Source organism: Salvelinus namaycush, chromosome 31 (assembly GCF_016432855.1).
Source record: "Salvelinus namaycush isolate Seneca chromosome 31, SaNama_1.0, whole genome shotgun sequence".
Taxonomy (NCBI): Eukaryota; Metazoa; Chordata; class Actinopteri; order Salmoniformes; family Salmonidae; genus Salvelinus; species Salvelinus namaycush.
In genome coordinates, this window is record NC_052337.1 from 1527632 (window position 1) to 1544750 (window position 17119).

The following is a 17119-nucleotide window of genomic DNA, read 5'->3' on the forward strand; positions in this document are numbered from 1 at the left end:
TTTCTCACGACTGTTGACATCTAGTGGAAGCCGTAGGAACTGCAAGCAATTCGCTTAGAAATCTGGTTTCCCAATGAAAAATCATTGAAGAGACAGTGACCTCAAAAGAAAAAAAATCTGAATGGTTTGTCCTCGGGGTTAAATAAGCTATACTCAGACATGATTCAAACAGTTTTAGAAACTTCAGAGTGTTGTCCATCCAAATCCACTAATAATATGCATATCTTATCTCCTGGGGATGAGTAGCTGGCAGTTGAATTTGGGTATGCTTTTCATCCAAACGTGAAAATGCTGCCCCCTACCCTAGAGAAGTTAACTAACATTTACATGAGTTGATTGCGTAGTAGTGGTACATCTAAAATGGCACCCTGTTCCCTACTAGGACCACATGACTGACTGCTGGTAGAATCTACACACAGGTTTGACCTCCTTTCTCCACTATGGGGCGCTCTACAGTAGGACTTAAGCTTTGTAGAATGCTGCACATGGTTAATACACTAATGAGGTTTTAATACCCTGATGAGGTTTTAATACCCTGATGAGGTTTTAATACACTGATGAGGTTTTAATACCCTGATGAGGTTTTAATACACTGATGAGGTTTTAATACACTGATGAGGTTTTAATACCCTGATGAGGTTTTAATACCCTGATGAGGTTTTAATACCCTGATGAGGTTTTAATACCCTGATGAGGTTTTAATACCCTGATGAGGTTTTAATACCCTGATGAGGTTTTAATACCCTGACAATGTTTTAATACACTGATGAGGTTTTAATACCCTGATGAGGTTTTAATACACTAATGAGGTTTTAATACCCTGATGAGGTTTTAATACCCTGATGAGGTTTTAATACACTGATGAGGTTTTAATACCCTGATGAGGTTTTAATACACTGATGAGGTTTTAATACACTGATGAGGTTTTAATACCCTGATGAGGTTTTAATACCCTGATGAGGTTTTAATACCCTGATGAGGTTTTAATACCCTGATGAGGTTTTAATACCCTGATGAGGTTTTAATACCCTGATGAGGTTTTAATACCCTGACAATGTTTTAATACACTGATGAGGTTTTAATACCCTGATGAGGTTTTAATACACTAATGAGGTTTTAATACTCTGATGAGGTTTTAATACACTGATGAGGTTTTAATACCCTGATGAGGTTTTAATACCCTGACAATGTTTTTATACACTGATGAGGTATTTGATGTGGACGGATACAGACGTTTACCCGGTGTTGGTTACAGTTTGTCTATATAGTCTCCAACAATAACATGGTTTTTGTTGTTTAATTATGTCTTGTCTCGGAAACCTGCTTTTCCTGGTAGTTTTGTAATGAACAGTTGAAAATCATCACAAGATGTTATCTTTTCATGTTTGTAATCATGATCTTTGGCGTGGAGACGGCCAAATCAGTCAGTTGATTTCGTTCATTTAGTCTGTGTTTTGTGTCATCGTGTGTTTGACTGGTAACCGTCATGATTTAGCTACCGTTCATGTGGTTGAATCTGTGATTGCCTAGTTCATAGTTTATAACAATTACATTTATTTGTTGAATCACGTCGAGTTAATTTGATGTTTCACCTGTCTACATTTTTATGATTCAAAAGCATATGGACAGCGGTGTTCCTTCCATATTTTGTTGTTGACAAATGTAAATACCGTGACTTGACTTCAGGTACCCAGAATGATCAATAACAGCAGTACAAATGGAATAACCAACTGTAGCGTTGGTAGTGTCACAGGTCCTTTCAAGTGCTGTTAGCATTGACTTACTCTTCAAATAAGATGTACATCAATCATGATCAGGTTTTTTCAATCACTTCAGCGTGAGGACTTCTTTCTATTTAAATCTGCACCTGTAGTGCTGACACCTTTGTCCTGGAGAATATGGTAGTCCTGTGTGAGACTTTAACAACACTGGCATCCAGTCTGTCAATACAATCCTCACAGTCTGTAGTCTAACGTGTAATAGTCCCAGCCTCGGTCTTACACAGTAACTGAATGTTTATTCTGTTTTACTAGAAAACACTGACACCATATTTACTGTTTTTAATGCTGTTTGACTGTTCATGATTCCATGTCAACGTTACTACGACCAGAAGCAATAAAGTGTGTTTTGATTCGTTTCTCAGACTCTTCCTGTCATTTCATTTTGAGGGGTAGTTTCACATTCTACTGGTGTTGTGTACATCTGTTGTTGAGAGAAACGCCGAGCTTCAATCTCTTCGTCTGAGCTCATTAACTCATCTCTAATGTCTCCCATTTATGAAATGGATGGTTGTAAAAAATAAAAAAAAATAAAAAAAATGTTTTGTAAAAGGCAGCAGACTGTTTGTCATGGCAACACCATGTATTCCAAGTCACGAGTCTCTTTGAGGATAAATGAGACAACTTAGAGGCGAAAGGAAAAAGAACCCTGGACACACTCTCCTTAGCTCTACAACTTCCTGTATACCAACTGTGGTGTAACTGTCTACAGGATTGGGCTCTTAAGTCTGCTCCGATCACATGACCAAAGTATTGTATCTCCTTACTTCCCAAAGTGGCACTTGTCTTTGTTCCGCTTGTAGTCCTGACTCTTTGATGGTCTGTAGCGCTTTGCTCAGATTCCTGTCGTGTTCTTCCTTGTTTGCTGCACCAGTATGTCATCCTGTCCTCTCAGGAGCTCGCTCATCTCCCTCTGAAAGACTAGATAGCTTTGGTGCTATATCCTCCAACGGGTAAACTATCCCGTTTTCACTGCTTCATTGAGTCGTTTTAAGTCTACGCACGTTCTCACTTTGCCATCAGCACCATGGGAGCACGCCGGTCTGTAGGCATGGTTACTCCCTCCATGATGTCATATCTTCCCATTCTGTCCAGTTCCTCCTTACCTCTTGGAAGAAGTGGAGAAGGAATTCTGCGTGGCGAAGTCAGAGAATAGGGGACTTCCTCGGGTCTAAACTCAATCTTGACCGGTTCACAATTCAGTAGGCCCATCTCTCCAAACACATCTGTTCTGAGGACCAAACCCATCTTTCATGCAACGGTTCTGCTAGGTATGTTATTAACGTATGGCACTCGAATCACAAAGATCCAGAATTTGTACATTTCTCCTTTTTCTTTCACTCGTGGTTAGGTAGCCTAGTGGTTAGAGCGTTGGGCCAGTAACCGAAAGGTTACTAGATTGTAGTCCCCGAGCTGACAATGTAAAAATCTGTCATTCTTCCCCTGAACAAGGCAGTTAACCCACTGTTCCTCGGCCGTCATTGTAAATAAGGGATTTGTTCTTAACTGACTTACCTCGTTAAATAAACATTTTTTTAAATCCCCATAAAATCAATCCTGCCACCTGGGCTGTGAACAGTAGTTTCAATGTTAGCCAGCAGGGGGTGCTGTGGCAAGCTCTGGTAAGTGCTCTGAGACATTACTATAATATCAGCACCAGTTTCAATGTTAGCCAGCAGGGGGTGCTGTGGCAAGCTCTGGTAAGTGCTCTGAGACATCACTATAATATCAGCCCCAGTTTCAATCTTGAACTTGACACGTGTAGCTCAACATGCCACTGATCTTCAGAATCATACTGCTTGGCAACTGATCCTAACAGAATGCCCCTTTTGCATTTCATCCTCAGCTGTAACATCTTTGACCCATTTTGTTATACTTCCTGCATTTTTTTTTTTTGTTGCATGCTGGACAATTTTCACTGTCACCATGGCTGCGGTTACAACTTGATCAATTTTCCCTGTTTTGACTGACTGTTTCTTTGCTTAACCTCTTGAGGTGGGAAAAATGTTTTTTTTAAATGAAGTTGAACATGTGCTCTCTGACAGAATGTTATAATTAGATGAAATTAAATTAAATTAATTAATTAAATTAAGTAAAACAAATTAAGTATTTGTTTTACCAAGATACACTTTTCAAAAGACACCGCATTGGTGGAATGACCCATGTACTGTAGATTTGGTTGTACATGGCTCAATGCTTTGTAAACTGCTTGAATCCTATACCACTAGGTGGTATCAGGCCCATATGCTGTTTAACAAAAAAACGAATGTGCTTAAATCCTCAGAATTAAAAGGTATTCACATCATTAGTCAAAAGTATCAATAATCAAACATCACAGATAAGTATTTAATCACAAAACGTTTTTTATTTTATTTTAAGGATACAGTTTGTCTATGTAGTGGTTTGAGGCTAGACTCAGATCCGCGCTAGACGCCACCCGCATAGTGGTTGGTTTTGGCGTTAGAGCTGTTAAATCCACAAGTAGCTCCCGGCGTTATACCTGAAGTAGACATCGCCATTGGCTGCATGGAGTCGCATTAAGATAAATCCCATGCAGCCTTGTTTACACATTCCAACACTGGAGTGTGAGATGTGATTTACACCTCGATTAGGCTGAAATCATCATTATTTCATTTCCTGATTTTTTTTTATTTTCAATTTGAATGTCAGTATGTCTATATAGACTTCTCTTTCTGAACTTCTAAAGCGAGTGGGGACGAGTGTGGCTTCTGGCAAGGATCACAAGAACAGCTGCTCGCTGCTCTATAAGGCTCCAACGCAGGTGTCAGCTACCGCCGGATAGCGCCATGATCCGAGTGAATCTAGGCCTCAATTTGTGAAAGATACTTACAATACATGTGACATCACTGTTGACTGACAGGGTTGTAACATCTGGTTCCACTGCCTTTATAAGGACAACCGTTACAGTGTTGTTATAAGTCAGCCAATGACTATCATAGGATTGCATCTCAAATGGCACCCTATTCCCTACATAGTGCACTACTTTTGACCAGGATCTATGGTGGCCTATTCCCTACATAGTGCACTACTTTTAACCAGGGTCTATGGCACCCTATTCCCTACATAGTGCACTACTTTTAACCAGGGTCTATGCCACCCTATTCCCTACATAGTGCACTACTTTTGACCATGGTCTATGGCACCCTATTCCCTACATAGTGCACTACTTTTAACCAGGACCCCATAGAGAATAGGGTGCCCTGGACATTCATCACAACATAAAAATCATCAACAATAATGCAGGTTTACATCAAGACGAAAGTCTTGCCGGTTGGTTAATGATTGTACAATGTTAGCACGTAACTTGGAGTACACAATATGCGCAAAATACCAGTCCTTAAACCCCCGGGTGGAGGATTGTTTCAACCATGTAGCTTTATGATTGGTGTACAACGCCATGGTGGAAATATTGTCGTGTCGTTTTTGTTTTCAGCAGCAAATCATCCCGCTTCTTCCGCGGAGCAGTCGATGCCGGCGTAGGTGAACTTCTCATACAGACTGGTGTTGACGTACGTCTAGAAACAACAACACACAGAGAGAAATCATGTTAATTACTATATTATTAACTCATTAAACCTCTTAAAAAATAAAAACAATACATAACGCTGTTTTCATTGAAAGATTAGAAAACATTTCAGTTACTACGGAGCCTTAGTGTAAATAATATGAAAACTTGTGAATAATTCTAAAGAAAGAATTGAAAAAAAAAAAAAAAAAAGTATATTTCCTGAAGAAAATGTGTGTTTGATTTACCTTCCTCTCCTCCAGCATCCTTTTGAGAGAGACCAGTATCTGTTGGAATGAGGGTCTCTTGTAGGGCTTTTCCCTCCAGCACTGACCCATCAGGTCATACCTGGACACAACACGAGAGAGTGGTGGTATAGTGTACATCTCTATTATATGGGGATTCATCTGGAAACTTTTTTATCTTGATTTCAACTTTTTAATCTTGATTTTAAATGTAGATGTTGTTTTTTTATACTAATAATGTATGTCTATATTCCTGTGATCTTTGCTCTGTAAAATGGTCTGTCTGTGGGTACTTACACCTCATCGTCACAGTTGAGTGGTTTCTCCAGCCGGTAGCTTTGAGGGAGTTTCTCATACAGCTCAGCACAGGTCATCCCACAGTACGGAGTACCACCTGAGAGAGAGAGAGAGAGAGACGCACACACACACACACACACACATTACAGATTACCTCCTGATACACACACACAGAACAGGACTATGAGACTCCATAGTAATGGAATCACTGACTAGGTTTCCCATTCTAGTCATTCTATTTCTGTATCAGACTCCACTTCACTCCAAACAGTACAGTGTATATATAATTCACCACACTGGATACAAACCTAAGCTCACTATCTCCCAGAGAAGTACACCATACGACCATCTGGGGATAAAGAGAGACAGACAATCCATTTTCAAATCAATAGTTCATATATGTGTATCTGACACAAGTTCAGTCTGCAACTTTCACTGTCAGTGGTAGGATGCAGTACTCACACTCAGTGGTAGGATGCAGTACTCACACTCAGTGGTAGGATGCAGTACTCACACTCAGTGGTAGGATGGAGTACTCACACTCAGTGGTAGGATGCAGTACTCACACTCAGTGGCAGGATGCAGTACTCACACTCAGTGGTAGGATGGAGTACTCACACTCAGTGGTAGGATGCAGTACTCACACTCAGTGGTAGGATGCAGTACTCACACTCAGTGGCAGGATGCAGTACTCACACTCAGTGGTAGGATGGAGTACTCACACTCAGTGGTAGGATGGAGTACTCACACTCAGTGGTAGGATGGAGTACTCACACTCAGTGGTAGGATGCAGTACTCACACTCAGTGGTAGGATGCAGTACTCACACTCAGTGGTAGGATGGAGTACTCACACTCAGTGGTAGGATGGAGTACTCACACTCAGTGGTAGGATGGAGTACTCACACTCAGTGGTAGGATGCAGTACTCACACTCAGTGGTAGGATGCAGTACTCACACTCAGTGGTAGGTCGCAGTACTCACACTCAGTGGTAGGATGCAGTACTCACACTCAGTGGTAGGATGCAGTACTCACACTCAGTGGTAGGATGCAGTACTCACACTCAGTGGTAGTATGGAGTACTCACACTCAGTGGTAGGATGCAGTACTCACACTCAGTGGTAGGATGCAGTACGCACACTCAGTGGTAGGATGCAGTACTCACACTCAGTGGTAGGATGCAGTACTCACACTCAGTGGTAGGATGCAGTACTCACACTCAGTGGTAGGATGCAGTACTCACACTCAGTGGTAGGATGCAGTACTCACACTCAGTGGTAGGATGCAGTACTCACACTCAGTGGTAGGATGCAGTACTCACACTCAGTGGTAGGATGGAGTACTCACACTCAGTGGTAGGATGGCGTACTCACACTCAGTGGTAGGATGCAGTACTCACACTCAGTGGTAGGATGCAGTACTCACACTCAGTGGTAGGATGCAGTACTCACACTCAGTGGTAGGATGCAGTACTCACACTCAGTGGTAGGATGCAGTACTCACACTCAGTGGTAGGATGCAGTACTCACACTCAGTGGTAGGATGCAGTACTCACACTCAGTGGTAGGATGGAGTACTCACACTCAGTGGTAGGATGGCGTACTCACACTCAGTGGTAGGATGCAGTACTCACACTCAGTGGTAGGATGCAGTACTCACACTCAGTGGTAGGATGCAGTACTCACACTCAGTGGTAGGATGGAGTACTCACACTCAGTGGTAGGATGCAGTACTCACACTCAGTGGCAGGATGCAGTACTCACACTCAGTGGTAGGATGGAGTACTCACACTCAGTGGTAGGATGCAGTACTCACACTCAGTGGTAGGATGCAGTACTCACACTCAGTGGCAGGATGCAGTACTCACACTCAGTGGTAGGATGGAGTACTCACACTCAGTGGTAGGATGGAGTACTCACACTCAGTGGTAGGATGGAGTACTCACACTCAGTGGTAGGATGCAGTACTCACACTCAGTGGTAGGATGCAGTACTCACACTCAGTGGTAGGATGGAGTACTCACACTCAGTGGTAGGATGGAGTACTCACACTCAGTGGTAGGATGGAGTACTCACACTCAGTGGTAGGATGCAGTACTCACACTCAGTGGTAGGATGCAGTACTCACACTCAGTGGTAGGTCGCAGTACTCACACTCAGTGGTAGGATGCAGTACTCACACTCTGTGGTAGGATGCAGTACTCACACTCAGTGGTAGGATGCAGTACTCACACTCAGTGGTAGTATGGAGTACTCACACTCAGTGGTAGGATGCAGTACTCACACTCAGTGGTAGGATGCAGTACTCACACTCAGTGGTAGGATGCAGTACGCACACTCAGTGGTAGGATGCAGTACTCACACTCAGTGGTAGGATGCAGTACTCACACTCAGTGGTAGGATGCAGTACTCACACTCAGTGGTAGGATGCAGTACTCACACTCAGTGGTAGGATGCAGTACTCACACTCAGTGGTAGGATGCAGTACTCACACTCAGTGGTAGGATGCAGTACTCACACTCAGTGGTAGGATGCAGTACTCACACTCAGTGGTAGGATGCAGTACTCACACTCAGTGGTAGGATGCAGTACTCACACTCAGTGGTAGGATGCAGTACTCACACTCAGTGGTAGGATGCAGTACTCACACTCAGTGGTAGGATGCAGTACTCACACTCAGTGGTAGGATGCAGTACTCACACTCAGTGGTAGGATGGAGTACTCACACTCAGTGGCAGGATGCAGTACTCACACTCAGTGGCAGGATGCGGTACTCACACTCAGTGGTAGGATGCGGTACTCACACTCAGTGGTAGGATGCGGTACTCACACTCAGTGGTAGGATGGAGTACTCACACTCAGTGGTAGGATGGAGTACTCACACTCAGTGGTAGGATGCAGTACTCACACTCAGTGGTAGGATGCAGTACTCACACTCAGTGGTAGGATGCAGTACTCACACTCAGTGGTAGGATGCAGTACTCACACTCAGTGGTAGGATGCAGTACTCACACTCAGTGGTAGGATGCAGTACTCACACTCAGTGGTAGGATGCAGTACTCACACTCAGTGGTAGGATACAGTACTCACACTCAGTGGTAGGATGGGGTACTCACACTCAGCGGTAGGATGGGGTACTCACACTCAGTGGTAGGATGGAGTACTCACACTCAGTGGTAGGTCGCAGTACTAACACGTCAGTGGTAGGATACAGTACTCACACGTCACTGTCAGTGGTAGGATGCAGTACTCACACTCAGTGGTAGGATGCAGTACTCACACGTCACTGTTGGTGGTGTAGACACTGTAGGTCAGTGATTCTATGGCCATCCACCTGACAGGTAACCGTCCCTGTTTGACACACAGTAAAGACATGTCTGTCTCAACACACACAGTAAAGACATGTCTGTCTCAACACACACAGTAAAGACATGTCTGTCTCAACACACACAGTAAAGACATGTCTGTCTCAACACACACAGTACAGACATGTCTGTCTCAACACACACAGTAAAGACATGTCTGTCTCAACACACACAGTAAAGACATGTCTGTCTCAACACACACAGTAAAGACATGTCTGTCTCAACACACACAGTAAAGACATGTCTGTCTCAACACACACAGTAAAGACATGTCTGTCTCAACACACACAGTAAAGACATGTCTGTCTCAACACACACAGTAAAGACATGTCTGTCTCAACACACACAGTAAAGACATGTCTGTCTCAACACACACAGTACAGACATGTCTGTCTCAACACACACAGTAAAGACATGTCTGTCTCAACACACACAGTAAAGACATGTCTGTCTCAACACACACAGTAAAGACATGTCTGTCTCAACACACACAGTCGAGATGACTTTGTGAATAATAACGTTTCACCACCAAGGTAAATAAGAGTGGGGATAGTGGGCAGCCCTGGCGTGTCCCTCTCCCCAACTGGAAGCTAGGCTAGGTGACTGCCTTGTGTTTGTGACCACAGCGGCCTGACAGGATCATATACGTTTCAAAGTAGAACACCTTGGTGATTCATGTTGACATTAAGTTTGTCAGCTTCAGAGACTCTTACCATCGTCTTCTTCACATAGACCTCCTGCCCTCTGGAAAGACCAAAGTCGGCTATCTTGGCCACAAAGTTGTCTCCCACCAGGATGTTTCTGGCTGCCAGGTCTCTGTGGATAAACTAGAATTGACAAAAGATCTGGTCAGAATATACAACTCACACAAATAAGTCCTCTGTGCAATACCTTTTGGGATGTGATGACTAAAAGCACACACTCCTGTCTCTGGGGGTCTGAACAACAGAGAGGCACTGACCTAGCCTGGTACCACAGAGAGACGCTGACCTAGCCTGGTACCACAAAGAGACACTGACCTAGCCTGGTACCACAGAGAGACACTGACCTAGCCTGGTACCACGCCAAGTCACAATAAGTGACAGGAGTTGGCAAGAGAGTGCAGCCGATGTGAAATGGAACCTGCATTGAGAATTAAATGTGTTCCTTGCTCTGCAAAAAAATGTGGCTTTTGAGGAGTGACAGGTAACAATGCCTTGTACTGACTTGTTTCTGAGCCAGGTAGTCCATGCCTCGGGCCAAGTCTTCAGTACTGACCTGTTTCTGAGCCAGGTAGTCCATGCCTCGGGCCACGTCTTCCGTACAGACCTGTTTCTGAGCCAGGTAGTCCATGCCTCGGGCCACGTCTCCAGTACTGACCTGTTTCTGAGCCAGGTAGTCCATGCCTCGGGCCACGTCTTCAGTACTGACCTGTTTCTGAGCCAGGTAGTCCATGCCTCGGGCCATGTCTCCAGTACTGACCTGTTTCTGAGCCAGGTCGACGATGCCTCGGGCCACGTCTCCAGTACTGACCTGTTTCTGAGCCAGGTAGTCCATGCCTCGGGCCACGTCTTCAGTACTGACCTGTTTCTGAGCCAGGTAGTCCATGCCTCGGGCCACGTCTTCAGTACTGACCTGTTTCTGAGCCAGGTAGTCCATGCCTCGGGCCACGTCTTCCGTACAGACCTGTTTCTGAGCCAGGTAGTCCATGCCTCGGGCCACGTCTTCCGTACAGACCTGTTTCTGAGCCAGGTAGTCCATGCCTCGGGCCACGTCTTCAGTACTGACCTGTTTCTGAGCCAGATAGTCCATGCCTCGGGCCACGTCTTCAGTACTGACCTGTTTCTGAGCCAGGTAGTCCATGCCTCGGGCCACGTCTTCCGTACAGACCTGTTTCTGAGCCAGGTAGTCCATGCCTCGGGCCACGTCTTCCGTACAGACCTGTTTCTGAGCCAGGTAGTCCATGCCTCGGGCCACGTCTTCAGTACTGACCTGTTTCTGAGCCAGGTAGTCCATGCCTCGGGCCACGTCTCCAGTACTGACCTGTTTCTGAGCCAGGTAGTCCATGCCTCGGGCCACGTCTTCAGTACTGACCTGTTTCTGAGCCAGGTAGTCCATGCCTCGGGCCACGTCATCAGTACTGACCTGTTTCTGAGCCAGGTAGTCCATGCCTCGGGCCACGTCTCCAGTACTGACCTGTTTCTGAGCCAGGTAGTCCATGCCTCGGGCCACGTCTTCAGTACTGACCTGTTTCTGAGCCAGGTAGTCCATGCCTCGGGCCACGTCTCCAGTACTGACCTGTTTCTGAGCCAGGTAGTCCATGCCTCGGGCCACGTCTTCAGTACTGACCTGTTTCTGAGCCAGGTAGTCCATGCCTCGGGCCACGTCTTCAGTACTGGCCTGTTTCTGAGCCAGGTAGTCCATGCCTCGGGCCACGTCTTCAGTACTGACCTGTTTCTGAGCCAGGTAGTCCATGCCTCGGGCCACGTCTCCAGTACTGACCTGTTTCTGAGCCAGGTAGTCCATGCCTCGGGCCACGTCTTCAGTACTGACCTGTTTCTGAGCCAGGTAGTCCATGCCTCGGGCCACGTCTGCAGCAAAGTGGAGCAGCTGTTGAGAGGTGAGGGTGGAGGCGGTGCTGTTAGCGATAGCGAAGGCCGGGTCAGTCTCCAACACTCTGCTCTTCCTCAGGAAGTCCAACAGGTTACCGTGAGGGGCGAACTCTATGGCCAGGTACAGGTAGCCTGTAACAGAAAACACGATTAACAATATAATCAGTTCATAGTACTCTATGGCCAGGTAATATAATCAGTTCCCAGTACTCTATGGCCAGGTAATATAATCAGTTCCTAGTACTCTATGGCCAGGTAATATAATCAGTTCCCAGTACTCTATGGCCAGGTAATATAATAGTTCCTATACTCTATGGCCAGGTAATATAATCAGTTCCTAGTACTCTATGGCCAGGGTAATATAATCAGTTTCCTAGTACTCTATGGCCAGGTAATATAATCAGTTTCTCAGTACTTCCATGGCCAGGTAATATAATCAGTTCCTAGTACTCTATGGCCAGGTATTATAATCAGTTCCTAGTACTCTATGGCCAGGTAATATAATCAGTTCCCAGTACTCTATGGCCAGGTAATATAATCAGTTCCTAGTACTCTATGGCCAGGTAATATAATCAGTTCCTAGTACTCTATGGACAGGTAATATAATCAGTTCCTAGTACTCTATGAGGTATATATCAGTTCTAGTATCTATGGACAGGTATATAATCAGTTCCTAGTACTCTATGGCCAGGTAATATATCAGTTCCAGTACTCCCAGTACTCTATGGCCAGGTAATATAATCAGTTCCTAGTACTCTATGGCCAGGTATATAATCAGTTCCTAGTACTCTATGGCCAGGTAATATAATCAGTTCCCTAGTACTCTATGGCCAGGTAATATAATCAGTTCCTAGTACTCTATGGCCAGGTAATATAATCAGTTCCTAGTACTCTATGGCCAGGTAATATAATCAGTTCCCAGTACTCTATGGCCAGGTAATATAATCAGTTCCTAGTACTCTATGGCCAGGTAATATAATCAGTTCCTAGTACTCTATGGCCAGGTAATATAATCAGTTCCTAGTACTCTATGGCCAGGTAATATAATCAGTTCCCAGTACTCTATGGCCAGGTAATATAATCAGTTTCCTAGTACTCTATGGCCAGGTAATATAATCAGTTCCCAGTACTCTATGGCCAGGTAATATAATCAGTTCCCAGTACTCTATGGCCAGGTAATATAATCAGTTCCTAGTACTCTATGGACAGGTAATATAATCAGTTCCTAGTACTCTATGGCCAGGTAATATAATCAGTTCCTAGTACTCTATGGCCAGGTAATATAATCAGTTCCTAGTACTCTATGGCCAGGTAATATAATCAGTTCCCAGTACTCTATGGCCAGGTAATATAATCAGTTCCCAGTACTCTATGGCCAGGTAATATAATCAGTTTCCTAGTACTCTATGGCCAGGTAATATAATCAGTTCATAGTACTCTATGGCCAGGTAATATAATCAGTACTGCCAGTACTCTATGGCCAGGTAATATAATCAGTTCCCTAGTACTCTATGCCGTAAATAATCAGTTTCCGTACTCTATGGCAGGTAATATAATCAGTTCCCAGGACTCTATGGACAGGTAATATAATCAGTTCCTAGTACTCTATGGCCAGGTAATATAATCAGTTCAGAGTACTCTATGGCCAGGTAATATAATCAGTTCCCAGTACTCTATGGCCAGGTAATATAATCAGTTCCCAGTACTCTATGGCCAGGTAATATAATCAGTTCCCAGTACTCTATGGCAGGTAATATAATCAGTTCCTAGTACACTCTATGGCCAGGTAATATAATCAGTTTCCTAGTACTCTATGGCCAGGTAATATAATCAGTTCCCAGTACTCTATGCCAGGTAATATAATCAGTTCCTAGTACTCTATGGCCAGGTAATATAATCAGTTCCCAGTACTCTATGGCCAGGTAATATAATCAGTTCAGAGTACTCTATGGCCAGGTAATATAATCAGTTCCCAGTACTCTATGGCCAGGTAATATAATCAGTTCAGAGTACTCTATGGCCAGGTAATATAATCAGTTCCTAGTACTCTATGGCCAGGTAATATAATCAGTTCCAGTACTCTTGGCCGGGTAATATAATCAGTTCCTAGTACTCTATGCCAGGTAATATAATCAGTTCCCAGTACTCTATGGCCAGGTAATATAATCAGTTCCCAGTACTCTATGGCCAGGTAATATAATCAGTTCCCAGTACTCTATGGCCAGGTAATATAATCAGTTCCCAGTACTCTATGGCCAGGTAATATAATCAGTTCCAGTACTCTATGCCAGGTAATATAATCAGTTCCTATACTCTATGGCCAGGTAATATAATCAGTTCCCAGTACTCTATGGCCGGTAATATAATCTTCAGAGTCCTATGGCCAGGTAATATAATCAGTTCCCGTACTCTATGGCCAGGTAATATAATCATTTCCAGTACTCTATGGCCAGGTAATATAATCAGTTCCTAGTACTCTATGGCCAGGTAATATAATCAGTTCCAGTACTCTATGGCCAGGTAATATAATCAGTTCCAGTACTCTATGGCCAGGTAATATAATCAGTTCCCAGTACTCTATGGCCAGGTAATATACAGTTCCCAGTACTCTATGGCCAGGTAATATAATCAGTTCCCAGTACTCTATGGCCAGGTATATAATCAGTTCCTAGTACTCTATGGCCAGGTAATATAATCAGTTCCTAGTACTCTATGGCCAGGTAATATAATCAGTTCAGAGTACTCTATGGCCAGGTAATATAATCAGTTCCCAGTACTCTATGGACAGGTAATATAATCAGTTCCCAGTACTCTATGGACAGGTAATATAATCAGTTCCCAGTACTCTATGGACAGGTAATATAATCAGTTCAGAGTACTCTATGGCCAGGTAATATAATCAGTTCCCAGTACTCCTTGGCCAGGTAATGTTTGGATTAAACTGTGGGTTGATGTTATTATATTACCTCTGTGTTCACAGGCTCCCAGTAGATTGATGATGTTGGGGTGATGTCCCAGTTTACACAGCACCTCCAGTTCCCCTGCAAAGTCCCTGTGGTCGTCTTTAGAGGCATACTCTGTTAAATATAATGAGACAGAGTGAGACGTTCAATCTATTCCTTCATTCATCCATCCATTTTATTAATTCAAGGAGCACCTTTCATTCGTTTAATAGCAGCGTCCATCCTCAGCCCGTCCTTCTTGATGCGAGCTTTGAGCACCTGGCCAAAGTTTCCCTCTCCGATGACGTCCTGGAACTTGATGTCGTTCCAGTCCAGGGTGGGGTAGGACACGGACTGCTCTGGGTTCTTATAATTCCTACTGGGTAGGTTGAGAGAGCCAGAACTGAACTGGACCACTGGCTCCTCTCTCTACACATAGAAAAGAAAATCATAGATTGTTCTAAAGATGTTGTGTTCATCCATATATCTGTGTTTGGAGTGTTTACTGAAGCAATAGAGATGTAGAATAGAACGCTGCCCTCTACAGCTAAGATTGTCTTCTACAGCTAACACTGCCCTCTACAGCTAACACTGTCCTCTATAGCTAACACTGTCTTCTACAGCTAACACTGTCCTCTACAGCTAACACTGTCTTCTACAGCTAACACTGCCCTCTACAGCTAACACTGTCTTCTACAGCTAACACTGCCCTCTATAGCTAACACTGCCCTCTACAGCTAACACTGTCTTCTACAGCTAACACTGCCCTCTATAGCTAACACTGCCCTCTACAGCTAACACTGTCTTCTACAGCTAACACTGCCCTCTATAGCTAACACTGCCCTCTACAGCTAACACTGCCCTCTACAGCTAACACTGCCCTCTATAGCTAACACTGCCCTCTACAGCTAACACTGCCCTCTACAGCTAACACTGCCCTCTATAGCTAACACTGCCCTCTACAGCTAACACTGCCCTATACAGCTAACACTGCCCTCTATAGCTAACACTGCCCTCTACAGCTAACACTGCCCTCTACAGCTAACACTGCCTTCTACAGCTAACACTGCCCTCTATAGCTAACACTGTCTTCTACAGCTAACACTGCCCTCTACAACTAACACTGCCCTCTACAACTAACGCTGTCCTCTATAGCTAACGCTGCCCTCTATAGCTAACGCTGCCCTCTACAGCTAACACTGTCCTCTACAGCTAACACTGGCCTCTATAGCTAACACTGCCCTCTACAGCTAACGCTGCCCTCTACAGCTAACATTGTCTTCTACAGCTAACACTGCCCTCTACAGCTAACACTGTCTTCTACAGCTAACGCTGTCCTCTACAGCTAACACTGCCCTCTACAGCTAACACTGTCTTCTACAGCTAACACTGCCCTCTACAGCTAACACTGCCCTCTATAGCTAACACTTTCCTCTACAGCTAACACTGCCCTCTACAGCTAACACTGCCCTCTACAGCTAACACTGCCCTCTACATATAACACTTCCCTCTACAGCTAACATTGTCTTCTACAGCTAACACTGTCTTCTACAGCTAACACTGTCTTCTACAGCTAACATTGTCTTCTACAGCTAACACTGTCCTCTATAGCTAACATTGTCTTCTACAGCTAACACTGCCCTCTATAGCTAACATTGTCTTCTACAGCTAACACTGCCCTCTATAGCTAACACTGCCCTCTATAGCTAACACTGCCCTCTACAGCTAACACTGCCCTCTACAGCTAACACTGCCCTCTACAGCTAACACTGCCCTCTACAGCTAACACTGTCTTCTACAGCTAACACTGCCCTCTATAGCTAACACTGCCCTCTACAGCTAACACTGCCCTCTACAGCTAACACTGCCCTCTATAGCTAACACTGCCCTCTATAGCTAACACTGCCCTCTATAGCTAACACTGCCCTCTATAGCTAACACTGCCCTCTACAACTAACACTGTCCTCTATAGCTAACACTGCCCTCTACAACTAACACTGTCCTCTATAGCTAACACTGCCCTCTACAGCTAACACTGCCCTCTACAGCTAACACTGTCCTCTATAGCTAACACTGTCCTCTATAGCTAACACTGCCCTCTATAGCTAACACTGCCCTCTATAGCTAACACTGCCCTCTATAGCTAACGCTGCCAACTACAGCTAACACTGTCCTCTATAGCTAACACTGTCCTCTACAGCTAACGCTGCCCTCTATAGCTAACGCTGCCCTCTACATCTAACACTGCCCTCTACAACTAACACTGTCATCTATAGCTAACACTGCCCTCTACAGCTAACACTGCCCTCTACAGCTAACACTGCCCTCTACAGCTAACACTGCCCTCTACAGCTAACACTGCCCTCTACAGCTAACA

At 44.5% G+C, this 17119-nt stretch overlaps 1 protein-coding gene across 1 annotated transcript in view; it reads right to left on the bottom strand.

Annotated features, from left to right (window-relative positions):
* Positions 1-4898: 4898 nt before the first annotated feature.
* The window catches only part of LOC120026142 (tyrosine-protein kinase receptor Tie-2-like), a 91188-nt gene continuing 78967 nt past the window's right edge, over positions 4899-17119 (bottom strand). The window contains exons 18-26 of the mRNA XM_038970963.1: positions 14958-15171; positions 14767-14877; positions 11742-11932; positions 9923-10036; positions 9125-9195; positions 6155-6195; positions 5847-5943; positions 5553-5652; positions 4899-5314 (exon numbers count right to left, since the gene is read on the bottom strand). Coding sequence (XP_038826891.1) covers positions 5240-5314; positions 5553-5652; positions 5847-5943; positions 6155-6195; positions 9125-9195; positions 9923-10036; positions 11742-11932; positions 14767-14877; positions 14958-15171 — 1014 coding nt within the window. The 3' untranslated portion in view covers positions 4899-5239. The remainder of the gene's footprint in view (positions 5315-5552; positions 5653-5846; positions 5944-6154; positions 6196-9124; positions 9196-9922; positions 10037-11741; positions 11933-14766; positions 14878-14957; positions 15172-17119) is intronic.